General features: G+C 48.0%; 1 protein-coding gene across 1 annotated transcript; it reads left to right on the top strand.

Moving 5' to 3' along the window:
* The first annotated feature begins 2,835 nt into the window (after positions 1-2,835).
* Positions 2,836-5,051, top strand: LOC125540874 (protein trichome birefringence-like 28). The gene is made up of 4 exons (XM_048704409.1): positions 2,836-3,887; positions 4,048-4,229; positions 4,306-4,461; positions 4,569-5,051. The coding sequence occupies exons 1-4, from the start codon at positions 3,051-3,053 to the stop codon at positions 4,909-4,911; spliced, it is 1,518 nt and encodes a 505-aa protein (XP_048560366.1). The 5' UTR covers positions 2,836-3,050; the 3' UTR covers positions 4,912-5,051.
* The last annotated feature ends 14,655 nt before the right edge of the window (positions 5,052-19,706 follow it).

Raw genomic sequence — 19,706 nt, forward strand, 5'->3', positions numbered from 1 at the left:
AGGAGAGGGAAAGGAGACACGGGGTAGTGAAGAACGAGAACCATGGGAGGAGGCAACCGCCGTCGTCGTGGAATACAGGCGGTCGGCTAGGCGGTGGCGCGAGGGGAGCCAAGTAAGAGAGCGGGCTAGGAGTCGACGACGAGATGAGGAGAGGTCCAGAGAGAAGGGGGCGAATGGGAGCACGAAGAGGCAAGCCAACGCCCTCCCTCACCTCTTCGACGCACGGACCAACTAGCGGCCACCACACACAGGGCCAGGACATGAAAAGAGGAAAATGCTATCGGCGGGGCACGGTAATTATCGGCGGTGGCACAAGATATTTGACCGCTGGAGGGCACCGACGGGCCGCACAAGCCACGCTCCCAGACACAGCAACTGACTGACGCGGCCCACCCACGAGGGACCCCACGCGCCAGCGAAACAAATGCCGTAATCCCATAGTAAGAAAAAACCGAAAGAAAAAAGGCATTATTCGGCTCAGCTCCTCCCATCGCAATATCCAACGGCTGAAAACGCATCAAGCAAGTCAACCGGACGGCCGAGAGTCGTTAAACTCACTCTGAGAGAGCCCGGGTTCTCGGGCGATTCTTGTTTTTGGATGCGTGCATGATGATTCCGTCATGGGTCGGGTCGCGAGGCCGGGATGATGGATGTTTCATCGTCCTCATTATCAATCCACAGCATGCACCCCAAAAGCGGCGGCATGATTCCGCTTTCGCATGCACTGCCCCGATCGAGATCTCTACCGTGGTGATCAAACCCACGAGGTTACCCAAGCTTTAAGCGATGGGCACACTCATTCCCCTGTCCTGACCATCCAGAATCACTCGCCGGTTACTGGTGAGTACTACTTTCTCCCGTAGGACATGGATCGACTCCCACACAACATGCGTGCATGATCGTGCGCATGCATCCATGGGCCGTGCTAATTGTTTCTCCACCATACTTGACCTGTACCAGAATCGCCGCTAGCTCGGCAAATTAAAGGCATGGCATGTGCTACACTGCACGTGGTGAAACAGATAGTTGAGCCGACTGACAGTACATATGATGCTGCCCGGACGAGCTGTTTTAACATGCTCCTTCTTACCTCAGGGGGACGTAAGAGGGGGAGCTGATTGACAGTATGACACTATTTACATCTGAATTTGTCTTTTTTTCTACTTGTGTATTTCAGATTTCCATCTGAATTTTTTTAGGCGTTGTCGACATATGTGTTGTGAATATTCATGATTTTTGAAATATTTTTTAACATGTTTGAATTAGAATTTCGCAAGTTGGTATCATCGTAGCATGTAAGAACTGATATCACCTGATACTTTCCCCAAATTTCTCATCGTATCAACAAAATTGCCTCTGTTTGCTTCAGCCGGTCACCTCTCACCAAGACAGATAATGAACCGCCACTAAATCTCTAGTTGTATTAACAGGAGAGAAAATCACGGAGGAAAAGAATCGGTTCTACTAAATCTTCCATCCCGAAAAATCCTCCCGTGAATCCCCACCCATCCGGATCCTTTCACCGGATTTCCTTCTTCGTGTCTCGAGCTTCAAAACACCGATTTTATGCCTGTCGTTCTTATTCGTACCGGCGTCGCCCATGCTTGTCTAGTGTTGTTGGCGTATTTTGCCTCCGACTGGCGACCGACCACTTCCCTGCCGCAGCATGAAGATTGTTTACCATGCTCCTATGATGTTCCCGCAAAAAAAAGAAAACAATCTAAGTTGAAAATTAGAATCAATGTTAGTATTTCAAAAAGTCATCTTCTTTTTAAATATTTGTAAAATAACACATTGCTGAATTTTATGCAGTCTCAAAATAGATGAAATACCATCCTTAGCCCATCCCAAATTAGTTTGACCAGTGTCGCGCATGTTACCTCCACACGTTTCGAAAAGAGAGATTAATCTTGAATGAAATTTAAATTTCAAAATAAATTAGATGAGATAAGAAAATTGACAAATAACCCCCTTGCATCTTCTCACGACTGCGAGACGATTATTATTTCTCCACCTGCCGTCGGCGCCGGCGCCGGTTCGCCTCATCTTTGGCGACACTAGGGCGAGCCTTCAGCTCGCGCCAGTGCTAATAGTCATGGCTAGATGGTACGGACCTGCAAAAAAAACAAAATTAGCTTCAAGCACATCAAATAAAAAAAGTGGAGAAAAAAATAGATGAAAATAGAAAAAACATAGGACCCTGGTGAGTGGCACAAAGCAATTCCGTCTTGACGTTTTTTTATGCCAATTTTAGTTACCCGGGGATGGCAATTTTAGTTGTGAAGTATGGCAACTTTAGTTGTGATGTATGGAGGGAGTAACCAGGACAACCCCATATTTACTTTTTTTTTCTTGAAATTTATTGGTGTACTTGACCATATATGTGCATTTTTTTACACCAACTAATAAATTATGGAAAGAATAAAAAGGTTCATATGTTTTGTACTGTCACGCTATTGCCTGACTACGTGATATCTCAATATTTGTTCAAAAAACATGATATCTCAATATAAAATCGTGGCATTCAATACTGTGTTCAAAAATTGCATTGATCATGTTATTCAGGAATGCAATTGTTTCCTTTTACTCGAGCGCCCTTTACACGCAAGTAATAGATTATCAATGCGTGCTTTCCATTCCGGTGCTTCCTATTTTTCTACTAAAACTTACTCCCTCTGTAAACTAATATAAGAGCGTTTAGATCACTACTTTAGTGATCTAAACATTTTTATATTAGTTTACAGAGGGAGTACCAAATATGAGCGCTGGAGACCTATTAGTAGTACTACCTCTCACCAGATCAGAAATTATCAATACTTGGGATCATCTGAAATTTTGCCCGGACAGAAACGGCAGCAGACCAAAACCCTAACCCCTCCTCACCAAGACGCAACCAACCAAAACCACTCTACCTCAGCTCCACGCATCCCACGCCCGGTCCATGGCTCTGACCAGCGGCGACGGGGTCGGTTGACTTTCCTTCCTATAGACTTCCGCCATTGCCAGCTCCATCGAGCTCGTGAACGCGCCCCCTCCCTCCACTGAGAGTAATGGATTCCCTCGCGACGTCCACGGCCCGGAGATGGGCGCTCTGCTCCCTCCTCTGCCTCTGCCTCTTCTCCGCCGGCCTCCTCCTCGGCTCCCGCCCCTTCTTCTTCCCCGCGCTGCTGCCGCCGCCGTGGGAGCACTTCTCCAGGCTGCAGCAGCAGCCCGCTCCACGTCCTCATCTTCCTCCTCATCATCATCATCATGCTGCTGCCTACCATGACCACGACGACTCAACGGCACCAGCGCCGGACGCCGGCCCCGGAGATCTTGGCAGCGAGGAGGAGAAGCGAGACGAGGAGCCGGCAGCGTCAGCGCCCTCTCCCCTTCGTGCTGCTGCTGCTTACCATGACCCCGACGACTCAACGGCGCCAGCGCCGGACGCCGGCTCGGGAGATGTCGGCAGCGAGGAGGAGGAGCAAGACGAGGAGCTGGCAGCGTCGGCGCCCGCGCCCGCTCCGGCATCGGACGGCGACGGAGAGGGAAGGGAGTGCGACCTGTTCGACGGGAGCTGGGTGCGCGACCCGGCGAGGTACCCGCTGTACGAGGCGGCGGAGTGCCCGTTCCTCAGCGACCAGGTCACCTGCCGGAGGAACGGCCGCCCGAACTCCGGCTACGAGCAGTGGCGGTGGCAGCCGAGGGGGTGCGGCGGCGCCGTCGGGAGGCTCGACGGCCACGGGGCGCTGGAGCAGTGCCGGAACAGGCGGCTCGTGTTCGTGGGCGACTCGCTCAACAGGAACATGTGGGAGTCGCTGGCCTGCATCCTCTACACGGCGCTGCCCGACCGCTCGCGGGCGCGCGTCCACCACGCCAGCTCCGAGCACAAGATCTTCCGCGCCATGGTACTCACGCCTTTTCTTGAGAAATACTACTCCTACTTCAGAAACAGAGTGCCCCCAGATGCATGCTCTGTTTCCAAATTATTTGTTTGAAATTCATGTTGCTACAATAGAGCTTACACAAAATTATTTGAAATAAAAATAGGGAAAATTAATGTTGCAGGATTACAATTGCTCGGTGGAGTTCTTCTGGAGCCCGTTCCTGGTGCAGCTTGAGACCAAGCCGGACCGGACCAAGGTGCTCAAGCTAGACCAGCTCCCAGCCATGCTTCAGCAGGTGATCGGGGCAGACGTCCTCGTCTTCAACACCGGCCACTGGTGGACACACACCGGCAAGCTCAGGGCGTAAGTCCATCTCCGCTCGTATATATTTCATCCCCTTTTCCAGCGGCCGGCGAGCTGATTATTTCAATGACTGCAGCTGGGATCACCTGGAGAGAAACGGGATGCTGGTCAAGATGGAAGGAGAGGAGGCATTCAGCAGAGCGCTGAGGACATGGGCGAGATGGGTGGATCACAACGTGGACCAGACCAGAACCAGAGTCTTCTTCCGAAGCGTCTCGCCTGAACACAAGGGGTACGCACATTTCTTTCTGCCAAACTATAGCATAACAAAAATTCAGGCATTACCGACTGACTGAACCTCCTAACATACATACAACGCTGGTACTACAATGTATGCAGCGCGAACTGGTGCTACAATCAGACGTCTCCCATCGCCGCGGACGAAGCAATCGTTCCATGGTTCCCCAAGAGCATGGTGTCCATCGTCGAGGGGAGCATACGGAGCATGAGGACGCCCGCCGCATATCTGAACATCACGCGCCTTTCCGAGCTCAGGATCGACGCCCATCCTTCGGTGTACTCGATCAACCGGGATGGGAAGCCTCTGACGTTGGAGCAACGAAAGCAGCCGGTCGCGTATGCTGACTGCAGCCACTGGTGCCTGCCGGGGTTGCCTGACACATGGAATGTGCTTTTGCTTGCTTCCTTGACGAGATATCCCTCATCTAATGTACAGTTGTAGGTAGCCTTGTAGGAATACTGTACTTCTAAGACACAATCTAGCTAGGCTGATATAGTCTGTCTGGTTCCGGTTGACTAACGCATGGTGGGCAAATGTGGTTGAAATCAGTTGACAGATCAATGAATCGCATACTTGAAACAGGCTTTCGTCCCGCTTTATAAATAAAACAAACACCGAACAGATTACATGGCAGAACGATACAAAGTAATGTGATAGCACTCAAACGATCCTAGACTGCCTGCATCACGCAGGACACACGACTAGGCTACTATAAGAGAGCATAGAAGGATCTGAGTACAACGCCACACAACGCCCTAAAAGACCTAAGTTCCATAATAACAGCGCTAAACGTCGCCATTCAGAATGGACACGGTCCGGGCCAGTCCGGTCCTGGTCCGAGCCGACGTTTGGACCGGCCACCGGCAGTCCGGTCCGAACAGCATGACGGTCCTGATTTCAGATTTCATGAACCAGACCGGCGACGATGAAGCCCGGGCCAGATCAAGCAGACCGACCAATGACCACCGGCGGCGACTTGCAAAAGGCAGACAAGACTCTTGAACTCATGGAAAAGGATTAGGGGTACATGGGGCGTTCGTTTATTCGCTGGAGACTAATTAGGTAGTTGCCGCACGACAATGCATCAATGAATGGGGAAATGAGGCTGAAATCAGTTGGCAAATCAATGAATCGCATACTCGAAACAGGCTTTCGACCCCTTTATAAATAAAACAAACACCAAACAGATTACATGGCAGAATGATACAAAGTGATAGGGTAGCTCTCAAACAATGCCGATCCTGGACTACTTTATCACAGTTCACAGGACACGAATAGGCTACTGTAAGAGAGCATAGAAGGATCTGCTAACAACACCACACAACGCCCTAAAACACTTAAGCTCCACGATCGACAACGCCAGGATAACGGCGCTAAGCGTCGCCACTGCCGAGTCTAGATGGACAAGGGTTTTCACCTGGAACCTTGACACGGAGAAGACAATGCCAAAGCTATTCCACATGTCATTTAAAAGATGCCCGTGGATGGACCGAATCCCCAAGGGATTGTTGCACCTTCCATCCCTCAGGTGTGCAACACTCCGTGATATGAGCAAATACTGTTTGAATGACAACACACTATGCTGGAGTAGAAAGGAATTGAGGTAACACTGCCTCCTCCCATTATTTCTCTTTGATTCAACTTTACTAGCAGGGATGATAACACACTGCTTTTTACAGGTCATAGGAAGTCGTACTTGGACGAACGAGCAGCAAAGGGCAACACTGGTTAAGCTCGACAGGGTCCTGTTCAACGATCTCTGGCACGACCTATTTCCCTCCTGCTTGCTACAGGGGTGACAAGAGGTTGAAGAGGAAGATGCCTTCAGATCTGATGCGGGTGTCCCGAATCCACCGCGCACCACAGCCATCGCCCGCCGTCACCGCGCCGCCCGCACGGCACTACTAGGAAAATGCTTATAGATAGAAGTTTACCAGTAGCGCTTGTTTATGACCCTACGCTACTAGTATTTAGCAGTAGCGCTGGGCAGGAAACACGCTACTACTAATATATAACAGCAGCGTTTGTTTGCTTGGGCCGCGCTACTGTTAGATGGGCCGCAGGGCAAAAGCAGTAGCCCACTTAGCTGTAGCGTTTGTTTTGAACGGGCGCTACAGCTGGTGGGCTTAGCAGTAGCACCGGCCTCTAAACAGCGCTACTACTAGAGCAAAAGAAAACGGCCCGAGCGCCCCCGCACCCCCTCACACTCTCAGAATCGATCCCCTCCGCCCGACGACGCCGCTGCGGTTAGGGTTTGTCCCCGGCCGCCTCACCCCCGTCGACGGTGTCGTGCGCCACCACCACACGAGGTCGCCTCTCACCTACTCCGACGCTCCAGCCCCGTAAGTCCCCCTCGATCTCCTCCTCCCTGCACGCGCCACACTAGCTAGGCTCCAATCGATTTGCCGCGGCGGCTCGCCATGTTTTGGGATTTAGGGATTGCACGGTGGCTCCGCGCTTCGATGCGACATGCTCCTCGCGTGATTGGGGAGAGAGTAGAGAGAGGGGTTAGGTGAGAGAAGTATAGGCTTTTTGTTGCTCACCGAAACTTAGGAGAGAGTAGAGAGAAGTAGCTAGAGAAGTAGAGGATTTTAGCACATATAATTGAAAATTGGGTTTCAATTCTTGGCTGCTGCCCCTGGCGGAGTGGTGGCGGCGGCGGTGCCTAGTGTTCTATGGTTTAGAGAGGGGGCGTCCATGTCATAACTATTGTTTCCGACATTTAGGATCATTGATGTAGTACTTGTAACTACTTGTCATTCCTTTGCTGGAACAACCATAGTGCTCGACCGTAGAATCGTGAGCATTTTTTTAGCTCTGATATGACAACAACGGTTGAGAGTTTCAATTCTTGGCTACTGCCACTAGCTTCTTTGTTGATGCACATAAAGATATGACCAAGAAGCCCTCACTATTATGTGGTTTCATGGAAAAATCAATGCTTGATTCGATACTCTCTTTCAGGTTGAAGAGAGTATCTGTATGTGGTGATGCTCAAATTGCTAAGTTCTTATGATGCTGTTAGTGAGCCCATTTTTGGTAAATTTCAGAAAAAGAAAACACAAATAGACAGAGAGTTGTATCTGATCGAAAAGGGGGTGTTTGCCTTTTATAGTTTTAATTATTGTGCATCTGATGCCAAAGGTGGAATGGATGTTTACTTATTGTGTTCTGGAAGATTCTAAACTGGTTCAACTTTTGGATGTGGGAATAGATAAAGTGTTCCCCTGGACTGAACTTTATGTTTACTTTTTAGTTGTTATTTTGCTTGCCATGTGAACTCTAGCTATGAAAACTTTATGTTTACTTTTTGGATCGTTAATCCTTTAATCATATTGCTTTAGGGAAATGGCGCCACCACCACCACCATGTCGACGGTGCAAGTCAAGGTGCGCTAGCAGCCTTGCAACTGGCACGCTGTTTGGCATCTACTTCGAGTCTAGTTTTCTTCGTGCGGCGGTAATAAATTATATGAAACTAGTAACTACTATTTTGTTTTTAGTGTTATTGGCATTAATGCATCGTGTATATATCATTTTGCTTTTTGTACACAGATCATCCCATGCAATGTGAGGTCAGAATTCAACAATCTGACTGGAGACTCTGTGACCTTTGAGGCTCCTGGGGACCCCTACACTATGGAGATCGAGAAAGGACGAAAGATGACGCGGGTGGGAGGAGATGGATGGGTCCGTTTCATCGACCACATGCGTATCACTGGTGGTGAGTTGATCAGCTTCTCCTTCAGAGCTGAAAGACCCAAGCTGGCCGTGATTTGTGTCAACAAAGCAGAAGATTATGAGGATGATGAGGATTATGACGACCCATTCGGTGATGCCATCGTAGCTCAAAGAATGAAGTTGAGCGAGGAGGAGGTGTGCAACCTATGGGACATCATTCCGCCACGTGCTGACTTCATCGGGGTGCCATTCCTGACCCACCTGACAAGTACCATGGTTGATCGGCATATCATGGTATGTTGCATTTACTGTAGTAATTTGTTGATATGCTTTATTGTTATACTTAGTGTAGAGTCCGATGATATATATGCTTAGTGAATCTTATATACTCAGTAAATTTGATGATCTATATGCTTAGTGAATCCGATGATATATATGCTTAGTGAATCTTATATGCTTAGTGAATCCAATGATATATATGCTTTATTGGTATACTTAGTGTAGAGCCCGATGATATATATGATTAGTGAATCTTATATGCTTAGTGAATCCAATGATATATATGCTTTATTGTTATACTTAGAGTAGAAATGTAGTACTGTCTTTTGATAGTGTAGAATGTGTGAGGCTACTTATTAATTGATATGTTTTTCGTATTCAAAAATTGCCAAAGAGCCTATCTGAGAGTTTTGGTATCAAGCCTGATGAAGAAGGCTCTGCTGGAATACGCCTTACCGCGAGGGGCTCCATCACCACTTGTGCGTACGGCGTGGACACGGACTGTCGCACACACTTCAGCTCGGTTGGGTGGAAGAGCTTCCTCGTCGGCAAGAATCTTCATGTTGGACAGGCAATCCTAATTACTATCAGGAACACCCACCGCCCAGGCTTGAGGATGATGGTCGTCATCGATATCATCTAGAACTACATATGCTTGTGAGATCTATCTATGCATGCGTGTGGATGCTGAAATATATATGTGCTAGTATGATTACTAGTAGACTTATCAACTATGATCTATCCATGCATTGTTGACTACTATATATGAGTTTGTGAGATTGTGTGGTTATATTAAATGTGGTATTTGTCATTAATGCTTGTGAGATGGTTCTGTGAACTTAGTTTATTTGCATTGGACTTGTCTTGATTTAAATGAATATTGCCTCTGACTCTTTTTTTATTTTTAATTTCTATTTACCTAGTTGTAACGCGGGGAGAAAATAGGGCGCTACTACTATGTGATCATAGTAGTAGCGTTGGTAGAGAAAGAGGCGCTACTACTAAGTATTTTAGCTACAGCGCTTGTTTAGAAACGCGCTACTGCTAAATAATAGTTGTAGCGTCCTAGCAATAGCGCTGGTGCCCGCGCTACTGGTAGCTCAAAAACCAGCGCTACTGATAAGCATTTTTCTAGTAGTGGCCCGAGATGAGCGGCCAGCACCCGCTGCCGCTGTTTGCTGAGGACGATGCAGCACCACCGCCCAAGGTCGCCACCTCGGCTCCGAGATTCTCCACCGGGGCGGAGCGACCGGATCCTCGCCGCCACCATCCTCGACGACCCCTCCGGCGGCGCGAGGGAGAGGAAAATGGGAAGGGAGCCCCGACGGCGGGCTAGGGTTTGAGCCGCCCGAGTCGCCCCTGCGAGAGCGACGCGAGGCCCTTGGGGGGGGGGGCTCCAGAGTTTCAGTTCCAGTTACAATGCAGGAAGGCTGCCTAATGAACACCAAATGGGTAATGAAAATAGCACACGTGCTATCTCATAAGAAAATGCATGCAGAGAAGCTTCGATGCCTGCTTGCCTAAATGGTAAACAAAAACAATAGCACACATGTCGAAAATCAAAAATTTGATGCAGAGATTGGCTAATGGATGCCTAATTGGGGAATAAAAGCACACATATTGTTTCCTCTAAAAGCATCTCCAACAGCCGCGCAACACGCCGTGCGCCGTTCGTCTGGTTTGGCGTGGCCGGCAGCGGTGGCTCCAACGGCTGCGCTAAAATGCAGTGCGCGCGCGTCGCTCTAGCAGCGCGCCAAAATGCAGCACGCGCGACCCGCCCGTGCATTGCATATGGCATTTTTCAACACAAAATGATGAACATTTTCAATACAATAAAAATTTCACACAAACAAGTTGATGAAGTTCATGCCCACAAGTTTAAAATTATGCCCACAATTTCATCCAACCAAGTTTAAAATGCAAATCAAGTTCAATACACAAAGGAAAGACACATCATTCCTCGTCCTCGTCCTCGTCTTCGTCCTCGTCCTCATCTTCGGAAGACGATTCTTCCGCCTTCGAAGATGAATCTTCCTCCCTCTCGCGCACCGCATCACGTGAAGCTCCGACGGTGTTGGCAAGATCTTCAATGGCATCTTCATGGGAATGTGTGTGAGGAGGCTCATCGAAAGACATTCCGCCCATGGCGGCCGGAGGTGCACCCATGCCTCCCATGAGATAAGCAAAACTCATGCCTTCCATCGTGGCCATAGCGTCGGGGGGTGCTCCAAAGCCAGCCATGCCTCCCATTGCACCTAAACCGCCCACGGTACCTCCGAAGCCACCCATGGCACCCATGTGTTGGGGAACGTTGCAGAAAACAAAATTTTTCCTACTCGTTTCACCAAGATCCATCTAGGAGTTCATCTAGCAACGAGTTATCGGATGCATCTACATACCTTTGTAGATCGCGTGCGGAAGCGTTCAAAGAACGGTGATGAAGTAGTCGAACACGACGTGATCCAAATCACCGATGACCAAGCGCCGAACGGACGGCACCTCCGCGTTCAACACACGTACGGAATGGGAGACGTCTCCTCCTTCTTGATCCAGCAAGGGGGAAGGAGAGGTTGATGAAGATCCAGCAGCACGACGGCGTGGTGGTGGATGCAGGGTGTCACAGTAGCAGGGCTTCGCCTATACTACGAGAGAGAGACGTAACGGGGAGAGAGGGAGGCGCCAGGGGCTGGTGTATGAAGTCCCTCCTCTCCCCCACTATATATAGGGGTGCTAGGGGGGGCACCGGCCCTAGGAGATGGAATCTCCTAGGGGGGGCGGCGGCCAAGGGTGGGGGGCTTGCCCCCCAAGCAAGGGGGCGCCCCCTTTAGGGTTTCCCCTCAACCCTAGCCGCATGGGCCCTAGGGAAGTGGCGCCCCAGCCCACTTTGGGCTGGGTTCCCTCCCACTTCAGCCCATGGGGCCCCCCGGGATAGGTGCCCCACCCGGTGGACCCCCGGGACCCTTTCGGTGGTCCTGGTACAATACCGGTGACCCCGAAACTTGTCCCGATGGCCGAAACAACACTTCCTATATATAATTCTTTACCTCCGGACCATTCCGGAACTCCTCGTGACGTCCGGGATCTCATCCGGGACTCCGAACAACATTCGGGTTACTGCATATACATATCTTCACAACCCTAGCGTCACCGAACCTTAAGTGTGTAGACCCTACGGGTTCGGGAGACAAGCAGACATGACCGAGATGACTCTCCGGTCAATAACCAACAGGGGGATCTGGATACCCATGTTGGATCCCACATGCTCCACGATGATCTCATCGGATGAACCACGATGTCGAGAATTCAATCAACCCCGTATGCAATTCCCTTTGTCAATCGATATGTTACTTGCCCGAGATTCGATCGTCGGTATCCCAATACCTCGTTCAATCTCGTTACCGGCAAGTCACTTTACTCGTACCGTAATGCATGATCCCGTGACCAGACACTTGGTTACTTTGAGCTCATTATGATGATGCATTACTGAGTGGGCCCAGTGATACCTCTCCGTCATACGGAGTGACAAATCCCAGTCTTGATCCATGTCAACCCAACAGATACTTTCGGAGATACCCGTAGTCTACCTTTATAGCCACCCAGTTACACGATCTCATGGTCTAAGGAAAAGATACTTGACATTGGAAAAACTCTAGCAAATGAACTATACGATCTTGTGCTATGTTTAGGATTGGGTCTTGTCCATCACATCATTATCCTAATGATGTGATCTCGTTATCAATGACATCCAATGTCCATAGTCAGGAAACCATGACTATCTGTTGATCAACGAGCTAGTCAACTAGAGGCTTACTAGGGACATGTTGGTGTCTGTTATTCACACATGTATTATGATTTCCGGATAACACAATTATAGCATGAATAAAGACAATTATCATGAATAAGGAAATATAATAATAATACTTTTATTATTGCCTCTAGGGCATATTTCCAACAGTCTCCCACTTGCACTAGAGCCAATAATCTAGTTACATTGTGATGAATCGAACACCGATGGAATTCTGGTGTTGATCATGTTTTGCTCTAGGGAGAGGTTTAGTCAACGGATCTGCTACATTCAGGTCGGTATGTACTTTACAAATATCTATGTCTCCATCTTGAACATTTTCACGAATGGAGTTGAAGCGACGCTTGATGTGCCTTGTCTTCTTGTGAAACCTGGGCTCCTTGGCAAGTGCAATAGCTCCAGTGTTGTCACAGAAAAGTTTGATTGGCCCCGACGCATTGGGTATGACTCCTAGGTCGGTGATGAACTCCTTCACCCATATTGCTTCATGTGCTGCCTCCGAGGCTGCCATGTACTCCGCTTCACATGTAGATCCCGCCACGACGCTTTGCTTGCAACTGCACCAGCTTACTGCCCCACCATTCAAAATATACACATATCCGGTTTGTGACTTAGAGTCATCCAGATCTATGTCGAAGCTAGTGTCGACGTAACCCTTTATGACGAGCTCTTCGTCACCTCCATAAACGAGAAACATTTCCTTAGTCCTTTTCAGGTACTTCAGGATATTCTTGACCGTTGTCCAGTGTTTCTTGCCGGGATTACTTTGGTACCTTCCTACCAAACTTACGGCAAGGTTTACATCAGGTCTGGTACACAGCATGGCATACATAATAGAACCTATGGCTGATGCATAGGGGATGACGCTCATCTCTTCTATATCTTCTGCCATGGTCGGACATTGAGCTGAGCTCAATTTCATACCTTGTAACACAGGCAAGAACCCCTTCTTAGATTGATCCATATTGAACTTCTTCAATATCTTATCAAGGTATGTGCTTTGTGAAAGACCTATGAGGCGTCTCGATCTATCTCTATAGATTTTGATGCCTAATATATAAGCAGCTTCTCCAAGGTCCTTCATTGAAAAACTCTTATTCAAGTAGGCCTTGATGCTGTCCAAGAGTTCTATATCATTTCCCATCAATAATATGTCATCTACATATAATATGAGAAATGCTATAGAGCTCCCACTCACTTTCTTGTAAACGCAGGCTTCTCCATAAGTCTGCGTAAACCCAAACGCTTTGATCATCTCATCAAAGCGAATGTTCCAACTCCGAAATGCTTGCACCAGCCCATAAATCGAGCGTTGGAGCTTGCACACCTTGTCAGCATTCTTAGGATCGACAAAACCTTCCGGCTGCATCATATACAATTCTTCCTTAAGGAAACCATTAAGGAATGCCGTTTTGACGTCCATTTGCCATATCTCATAATCGTAGAATGCAGCAATTGCTAACATGATTCGGACGGACTTTAGCTTCGCTACCGGTGAGAAAGTCTCATCGTAGTCAACCCCTTGAACTTGTCGATAACCCTTAGCGACAAGTCGAGCTTTATAGATGGTCACATTACCATCCGCGTCTGTCTTCTTCTTAAAGATCCATTTATTTTCTATGGCTCGCCGTTCAACGGGCAAGTCAGTCAAAGTCCATACTTCATTTTCATACATGGATCCTATCTCGGATTTCATGGCTTCTAGCCATTTGTCGGAATCCGGGCCCGCCATCGCTTCTTCATAGTTCGAAGGTTCACCGTTGTCTAACAACATGATTTCCAAGACAGGGTTGCCGTACCACTCTGGTGCGGAACGTGTCCTTGTGGACCTTCGAATTTCAGTAGGAGCTTGATCAGAAGTATCTTGATCATTATCATTAACTTCCTCTCTAGTCGGTGCAGGCACCTTAGGAACATTTTCTTGAGTTGCGCCTTTTTCCGGTTCAAGAGGTAATACTTCATCAAGTTCTACTTTCCTCCCACTTACTTCTTTCGAGAGAAACTCTTTCTCTAGAAAGGACCCATTCTTGGCAACAAATATCTTGCCTTCGGATCTGAGGTAGAAGGTGTACCCAATAGTTTCTTTTGGGTATCCTATGAAGACGCATTTTTCCGACTTGGGTTCGAGCTTTTCAGGTTGAGGTTTCTTGACATAAGCATCGCATCCCCAAACTTTTAGAAACGACAGCTTAGGTTTCTTCCCAAACCATAATTCATACGGTGTCGTCTCAACGGATTTCGACGGAGCCCTATTTAAAGTGAATGCGGCAGTCTCTAAAGCATAGCCCCAAAAAGGTAGCGGTAAATCGGTAAGAGACATCATAGATCGCACCATATCTAATAGAGTGCGATTACGACGTTCGGACACACCGTTACGCTGAGGTGTTCCAGGCGGCGTGAGTTGCGAAACTATTCCACATTTTCTTAAGTGTGTGCCAAATTCGTGACTCAAGTATTCTCCTCCACGATCTGATCGTAGAAACTTGATTTTCCTGTCACGTTGATTCTCAACCTCACTCTGAAATTCCTTGAAATTTTCAAAGGTTTCAGACTTGTGTTTCATTAAGTAGATATACCCATATCTACTTAAATCATCAGTGAGCGTGAGAACATAACGATAGCCACCGCGAGCCTCAACACTCATTGGACCGCACACATCAGTATGTATGATTTCCAATAAGTTGGTTGCTCGCTCCATTGTTCCTGAGAACGGAGTCTTGGTCATCTTACCCATGAGGCATGGTTCGCACGTGTCAAATGATTCATAATCAAGAGACTCTAAAAGTCCATCTGCATGGAGCTTCTTCATGCGTTTGACACCTATGTGACCAAGGCGGCAGTGCCACAAGTATGTGGGACTATCATTATCAACCTTACATCTTTTGGTACTCACATTATGAACATGTGTAGTATTACGTTCGAGATTCATAAAGAATAAACCATTCACCATAGGAGCATGACCATAAAACATATCTCTCATATAAATAGAACAACCATTATTCTCGAATTTAAATGAGTAGCCATCTCGAATTAAACGAGATCCCGATACAATGTTCATGCTCAAAGCTGGCACTAAATAACAATTATTAAGGTTTAAAACTAATCCCGAAGGTAGATATAGAGGTAGCGTGCCGACAGCGATCACATTGACCTTGGAACCATTCCCGACGTGCATCGTCACCTCGTCCTTTGCCAGTTTCCGCTTATTCCGCAGCCCCTGCTTTGAGTTACAAATGTGAGCAACTGCACCGGTATCAAATACCCAGGAGCTACTACGGACACTAGTAAGGTACACATCAATTACATGTATATCACATATACCTTTTGTTTTGCCGGCCTTCTTGTCTGCTAAGTATTTAGGGCAGTTCCGCTTCCAGTGACCGCTTCCCTTGCAATAAAAGCACTCAGTCTCGGGCTTGGGTCCATTCTTTGGCTTCTTCCCGGCAGCTTGCTTGCCGGGCGTGGCAACCTCCTTGCCGTCCTTCTTGAAGTTCTTTTTACCCTTGCCTTTCTTGAACTTAGTGGCTTTATTGACCATCAACACTTGATGTTCCTTCTTGACTTCTACCTCCGCTGATTTCAGCATTGAGAACAACTCAGGAATGGTCTTTTGCATCCCCTGCATGTTGAAGTTCATCACAAAGCTCTTGTAGCTTGGTGGAAGCGACTGGAGGATTCTGTCAATGACCGCATCATCCGGGAGATTAACTCCCAGCTGAGACAAGCGGTTATGTAACCCAGACATAGTGAGTATGTGCTCACTGACAGAACTATTTTCCTCCATCTTACAGCTGAAGAACTTATCGGAGACTTCATATCTCTCGATCCGGGCATGAGCTTGAAAAACCATTTTCAGCTCTTCGAACATCTCATATGCTCCATGTCTCTCAAAATGTTTTTGGAGCCCCGGCTCTAAGCTGTAAAGCATGCCGCACTAAACGAGGGAGTAGTCGTCAACACGTGTCTGCCAAGCGTTCATAACGTCTTGGTTCTGTGGGACGGGAGCTTCACCTAGCGGTGCTTGTAGGACATAATATTTCTTGGCAGCTATGAGGATGATCCTCAGGTTCCGGACCCAGTCCGTATAGTTGCTGCCATCGTCTTTCAGCTTGGTTTTCTCTAGGAACGCGTTGAAGTTGAGGACTACGTGGGCCATTTGATCTACAAGACATATTGTAAAATATTTTACACTAAGTTCATGATAATCAAGTTCATCTAATCAAATTATTAATGAACTCCCACTTAGATTGGACATCCCTCTAGTCATCTAAGTATTACATGATCCGAGTTAACTAGGCCGTGTCCGATCATCACGTGAGACGGACTAGTCAACATCGGTGAACATCTTCATATTGATCGTATCTTCTATACGACTCATGGTCGACCTTTCGGTCTTCTGTGTTTCGAGGCCATGTCTATACATGCTAGGCTCGTCAAGTCAACCTAAGTGTTTGCATGTGTAAATCTGTCTTACACCCGTTGTATGTGAACGTCTGAATAAAACACCCGATCATCACGTGGTGTTTTGAAACAGCGAACTGTCGCAACGGTGCACAGTTAGGGGGAACACTTCTTGAAATTATTATGAGGGATCATCTTATTTACTACCGTCATTCTAAGTAAACAATATGCAAAACATGATAAACATCACATGCAATCAAACAATAAACGTGACATGATATGGCCAATATCACATAGCTCCTTTGATCTCCATCTTGGGGCTCCATGATCATCTTGTCACCGGCTTGACACCATGATCTCCATCATCATGATCTCCATCATCGTGTCTCCATGAAGTTGCTCGCCAACTATTACTTCTACTACTATGGCTAACGCGTTTAGCAATAAAGTAAAGTAATTTACATGGCGTTTCTCAATGACACACAGGTCATATAAAAGAATAAAGACAACTCCTATGGCTCCTGCCGGTTGTCATACTCATCGACATGCAAGTCGTGATTTCTATTACAATAGCATGAACATCTCATACATCACATATAGATCATTCATCATTCATCACAACTTTGGCCATATCATATCACAAACCACTTGCTGCAAAAAACAAGTTAGACGTCCTCTAATTGATGTTGCAAGTTTTACGTGGCTGAATTTAGGGTTCTAGCAAGAACGACTTCTTACCTACGTTAAAGCCACAACGTGATTTGTCAACTTCTATTTACCCTTCATAAGGACCATGTTCATCGAATCCGCTCCAACTAAAGTGGGAGAGACAGACACCCGCCAGCCACCTTATGCAACTAGTGCATGTTAGTCGGTGGAACCGGTCTCACGTAAGCGTACGTGTAAGGTTGGTCCGGGCCGCTCCATCCCACAATGCCGCTGAAGCAAGAAAAGACTAGTAGCGGCAAGAAAGTTGACAAATCTACGCCCACAACAAATTGTGTTCTACTCGCGCAAGAAGAACTACGCATAGACCTAGCTCATGATGCCACTTTGGGGAACGTAGCAGAAAACAAAAATTTTCCTACTCGTTTCACCAAGATCCATCTAGGAGTTCATCTAGCAATGAGTCATCGGATGCATCTACATACCTTTATAGATCGCGTGCGGAAGCGTTCAAAGAACGGTGATGAAGTAGTCGAACACGACGTGATCCAAATCACCGATGACCAAGCGCCGAACGGACGGCACCTCCGCGTTCAACACACGTACGGGACGGGAGACGTCTCCTCCTTCTTGATCCAGCAAGGGGGAAGGAGAGGTTGATGAAGATCCAGTAGCACGACGGCGTGGTGGTGGATGCAGGGCGTCACAGTAGCAGGGCTTCGCCTATACTACGAGAGAGAGACGTAACGGGGAGAGAGGGAGGCGCCAGGGGCTGGTGTATGAAGTCCCTCATCTCCCCCACTATATATAGGGGTGCTAGGGGGGGGCGCCGGCCCTAGGAGATGGGCGGCGGCCAAGGGTGGGGGGCTTGCCCCCCAAGCAAGGGGGCGCCCCCTTTAGGGTTTCCCCTCAACCCTAGCCGCATGGGCCCTAGGGAAGTGGCGCCCCAGCCCACTTTGGGCTGGGTTCCCTCCCACTTCAGCCCATGGGGCCCCCCGGGATAGGTGGCCCCACCCGGTGGACCCCCGGGACCCTTCCGGTGGTCCCGGTACAATACCGGTGACCCCGAAACTTGTTCCGATGGCCGAAACAGCACTTCCTATATATAATTCTTTACCTCCGGACCATTTCGGAACTCCTCGTGACGTCCGGGATCTCATCCGGGACTCCGAACAACATTCGGGTTACTGCATATACATATCTTCACAACCCTAGCGTCACCGAACCTTAAGTGTGTAGACCCTACGGGTTCGGGAGACAAGCAGACATGACCGAGACGACTCTCCGGTCAATAACCAACAGCGGGATCTGGATACCCATGTTGGCTCCCACATGCTCCACGATGATCTCATCGGATGAACCACGATGTCGAGGATTCAATCAACCCCGTATGCAATTCCCTTTGTCAATCGATATGTTACTTGCCCGAGATTCGATCGTCGGTATCCCAATACCTCGTTCAATCTCGTTACCGGCAAGTCACTTTACTCGTACCGTAATGCATGATCCCGTGACCAGACACTTGGTTACTTTGAGCTCATTATGATGATGCATTACTGAGTGGGCCCAGTGATACCTCTCCGTCATACGGAGTGACAAATCCCAGTCTTGATCCGTGTCAACCCAACAGATACTTTCGGAGATACCCGTAGTCTACCTTTATAGCCACCCAGTTACGTTGTGACGTTTGGTATACCCAAAGCACTCCTACAGTATCCGGGAGTTACACGATCTCATGGTCTAAGGAAAAGATACTTGACATTGGAAAAACTCTAGCAAACGAACTATACGATCTTGTGCTATGTTTAGGATTGGGTCTTGTCCATCACATCATTCTCCTAATGATGTGATCTCGTTATCAATGACATCCAATGTCCATAGTCAGGAAACCATGACTATCTGTTGATCAACGAGCTAGTCAACTAGAGGCTTACTAGGGACATGTTGGTGTCTGTTATTCACACATGTATTACGATTTCCGGATAACACAATTATAGCATGAATAAAGACAATTATCATGAATAAGGAAATATAATAATAATGCTTTTATTATTGCCTCTAGGGCATATTCCAACACCATGGCGCCGAGGCCACCGCCACCCATGATGCCGATGCCACCGCCACCCATGGCGCCGAGGCCACCGCCACCCATTGCACGAACCATGGCTCTTTTTTGGATCAAGACTTCTTGTTGGGCAAGATTGACATACTCCTTTTGCACCGCATTGAGGTTAGTTGTGTCCAAGAAGAACAAGTGCTTCTCCCATTCCAACAACCTAGTTCGCTCCTCATTGCTCACCTTCCTCTCCTCCAAAGCCACCTTCGTCTCCTCAGCCGCCACCCTCCTCTCCTCGGCCGCCAACCTCCTCTCCTCGGCCGCGGCATCTTGGGTCCTTGCCATTTTC

The sequence above is a fragment of the Triticum urartu genome, chromosome 2 (genome assembly GCF_003073215.2).
Source record: "Triticum urartu cultivar G1812 chromosome 2, Tu2.1, whole genome shotgun sequence".
NCBI classification, from domain to species: domain Eukaryota; kingdom Viridiplantae; phylum Streptophyta; class Magnoliopsida; order Poales; family Poaceae; genus Triticum; species Triticum urartu.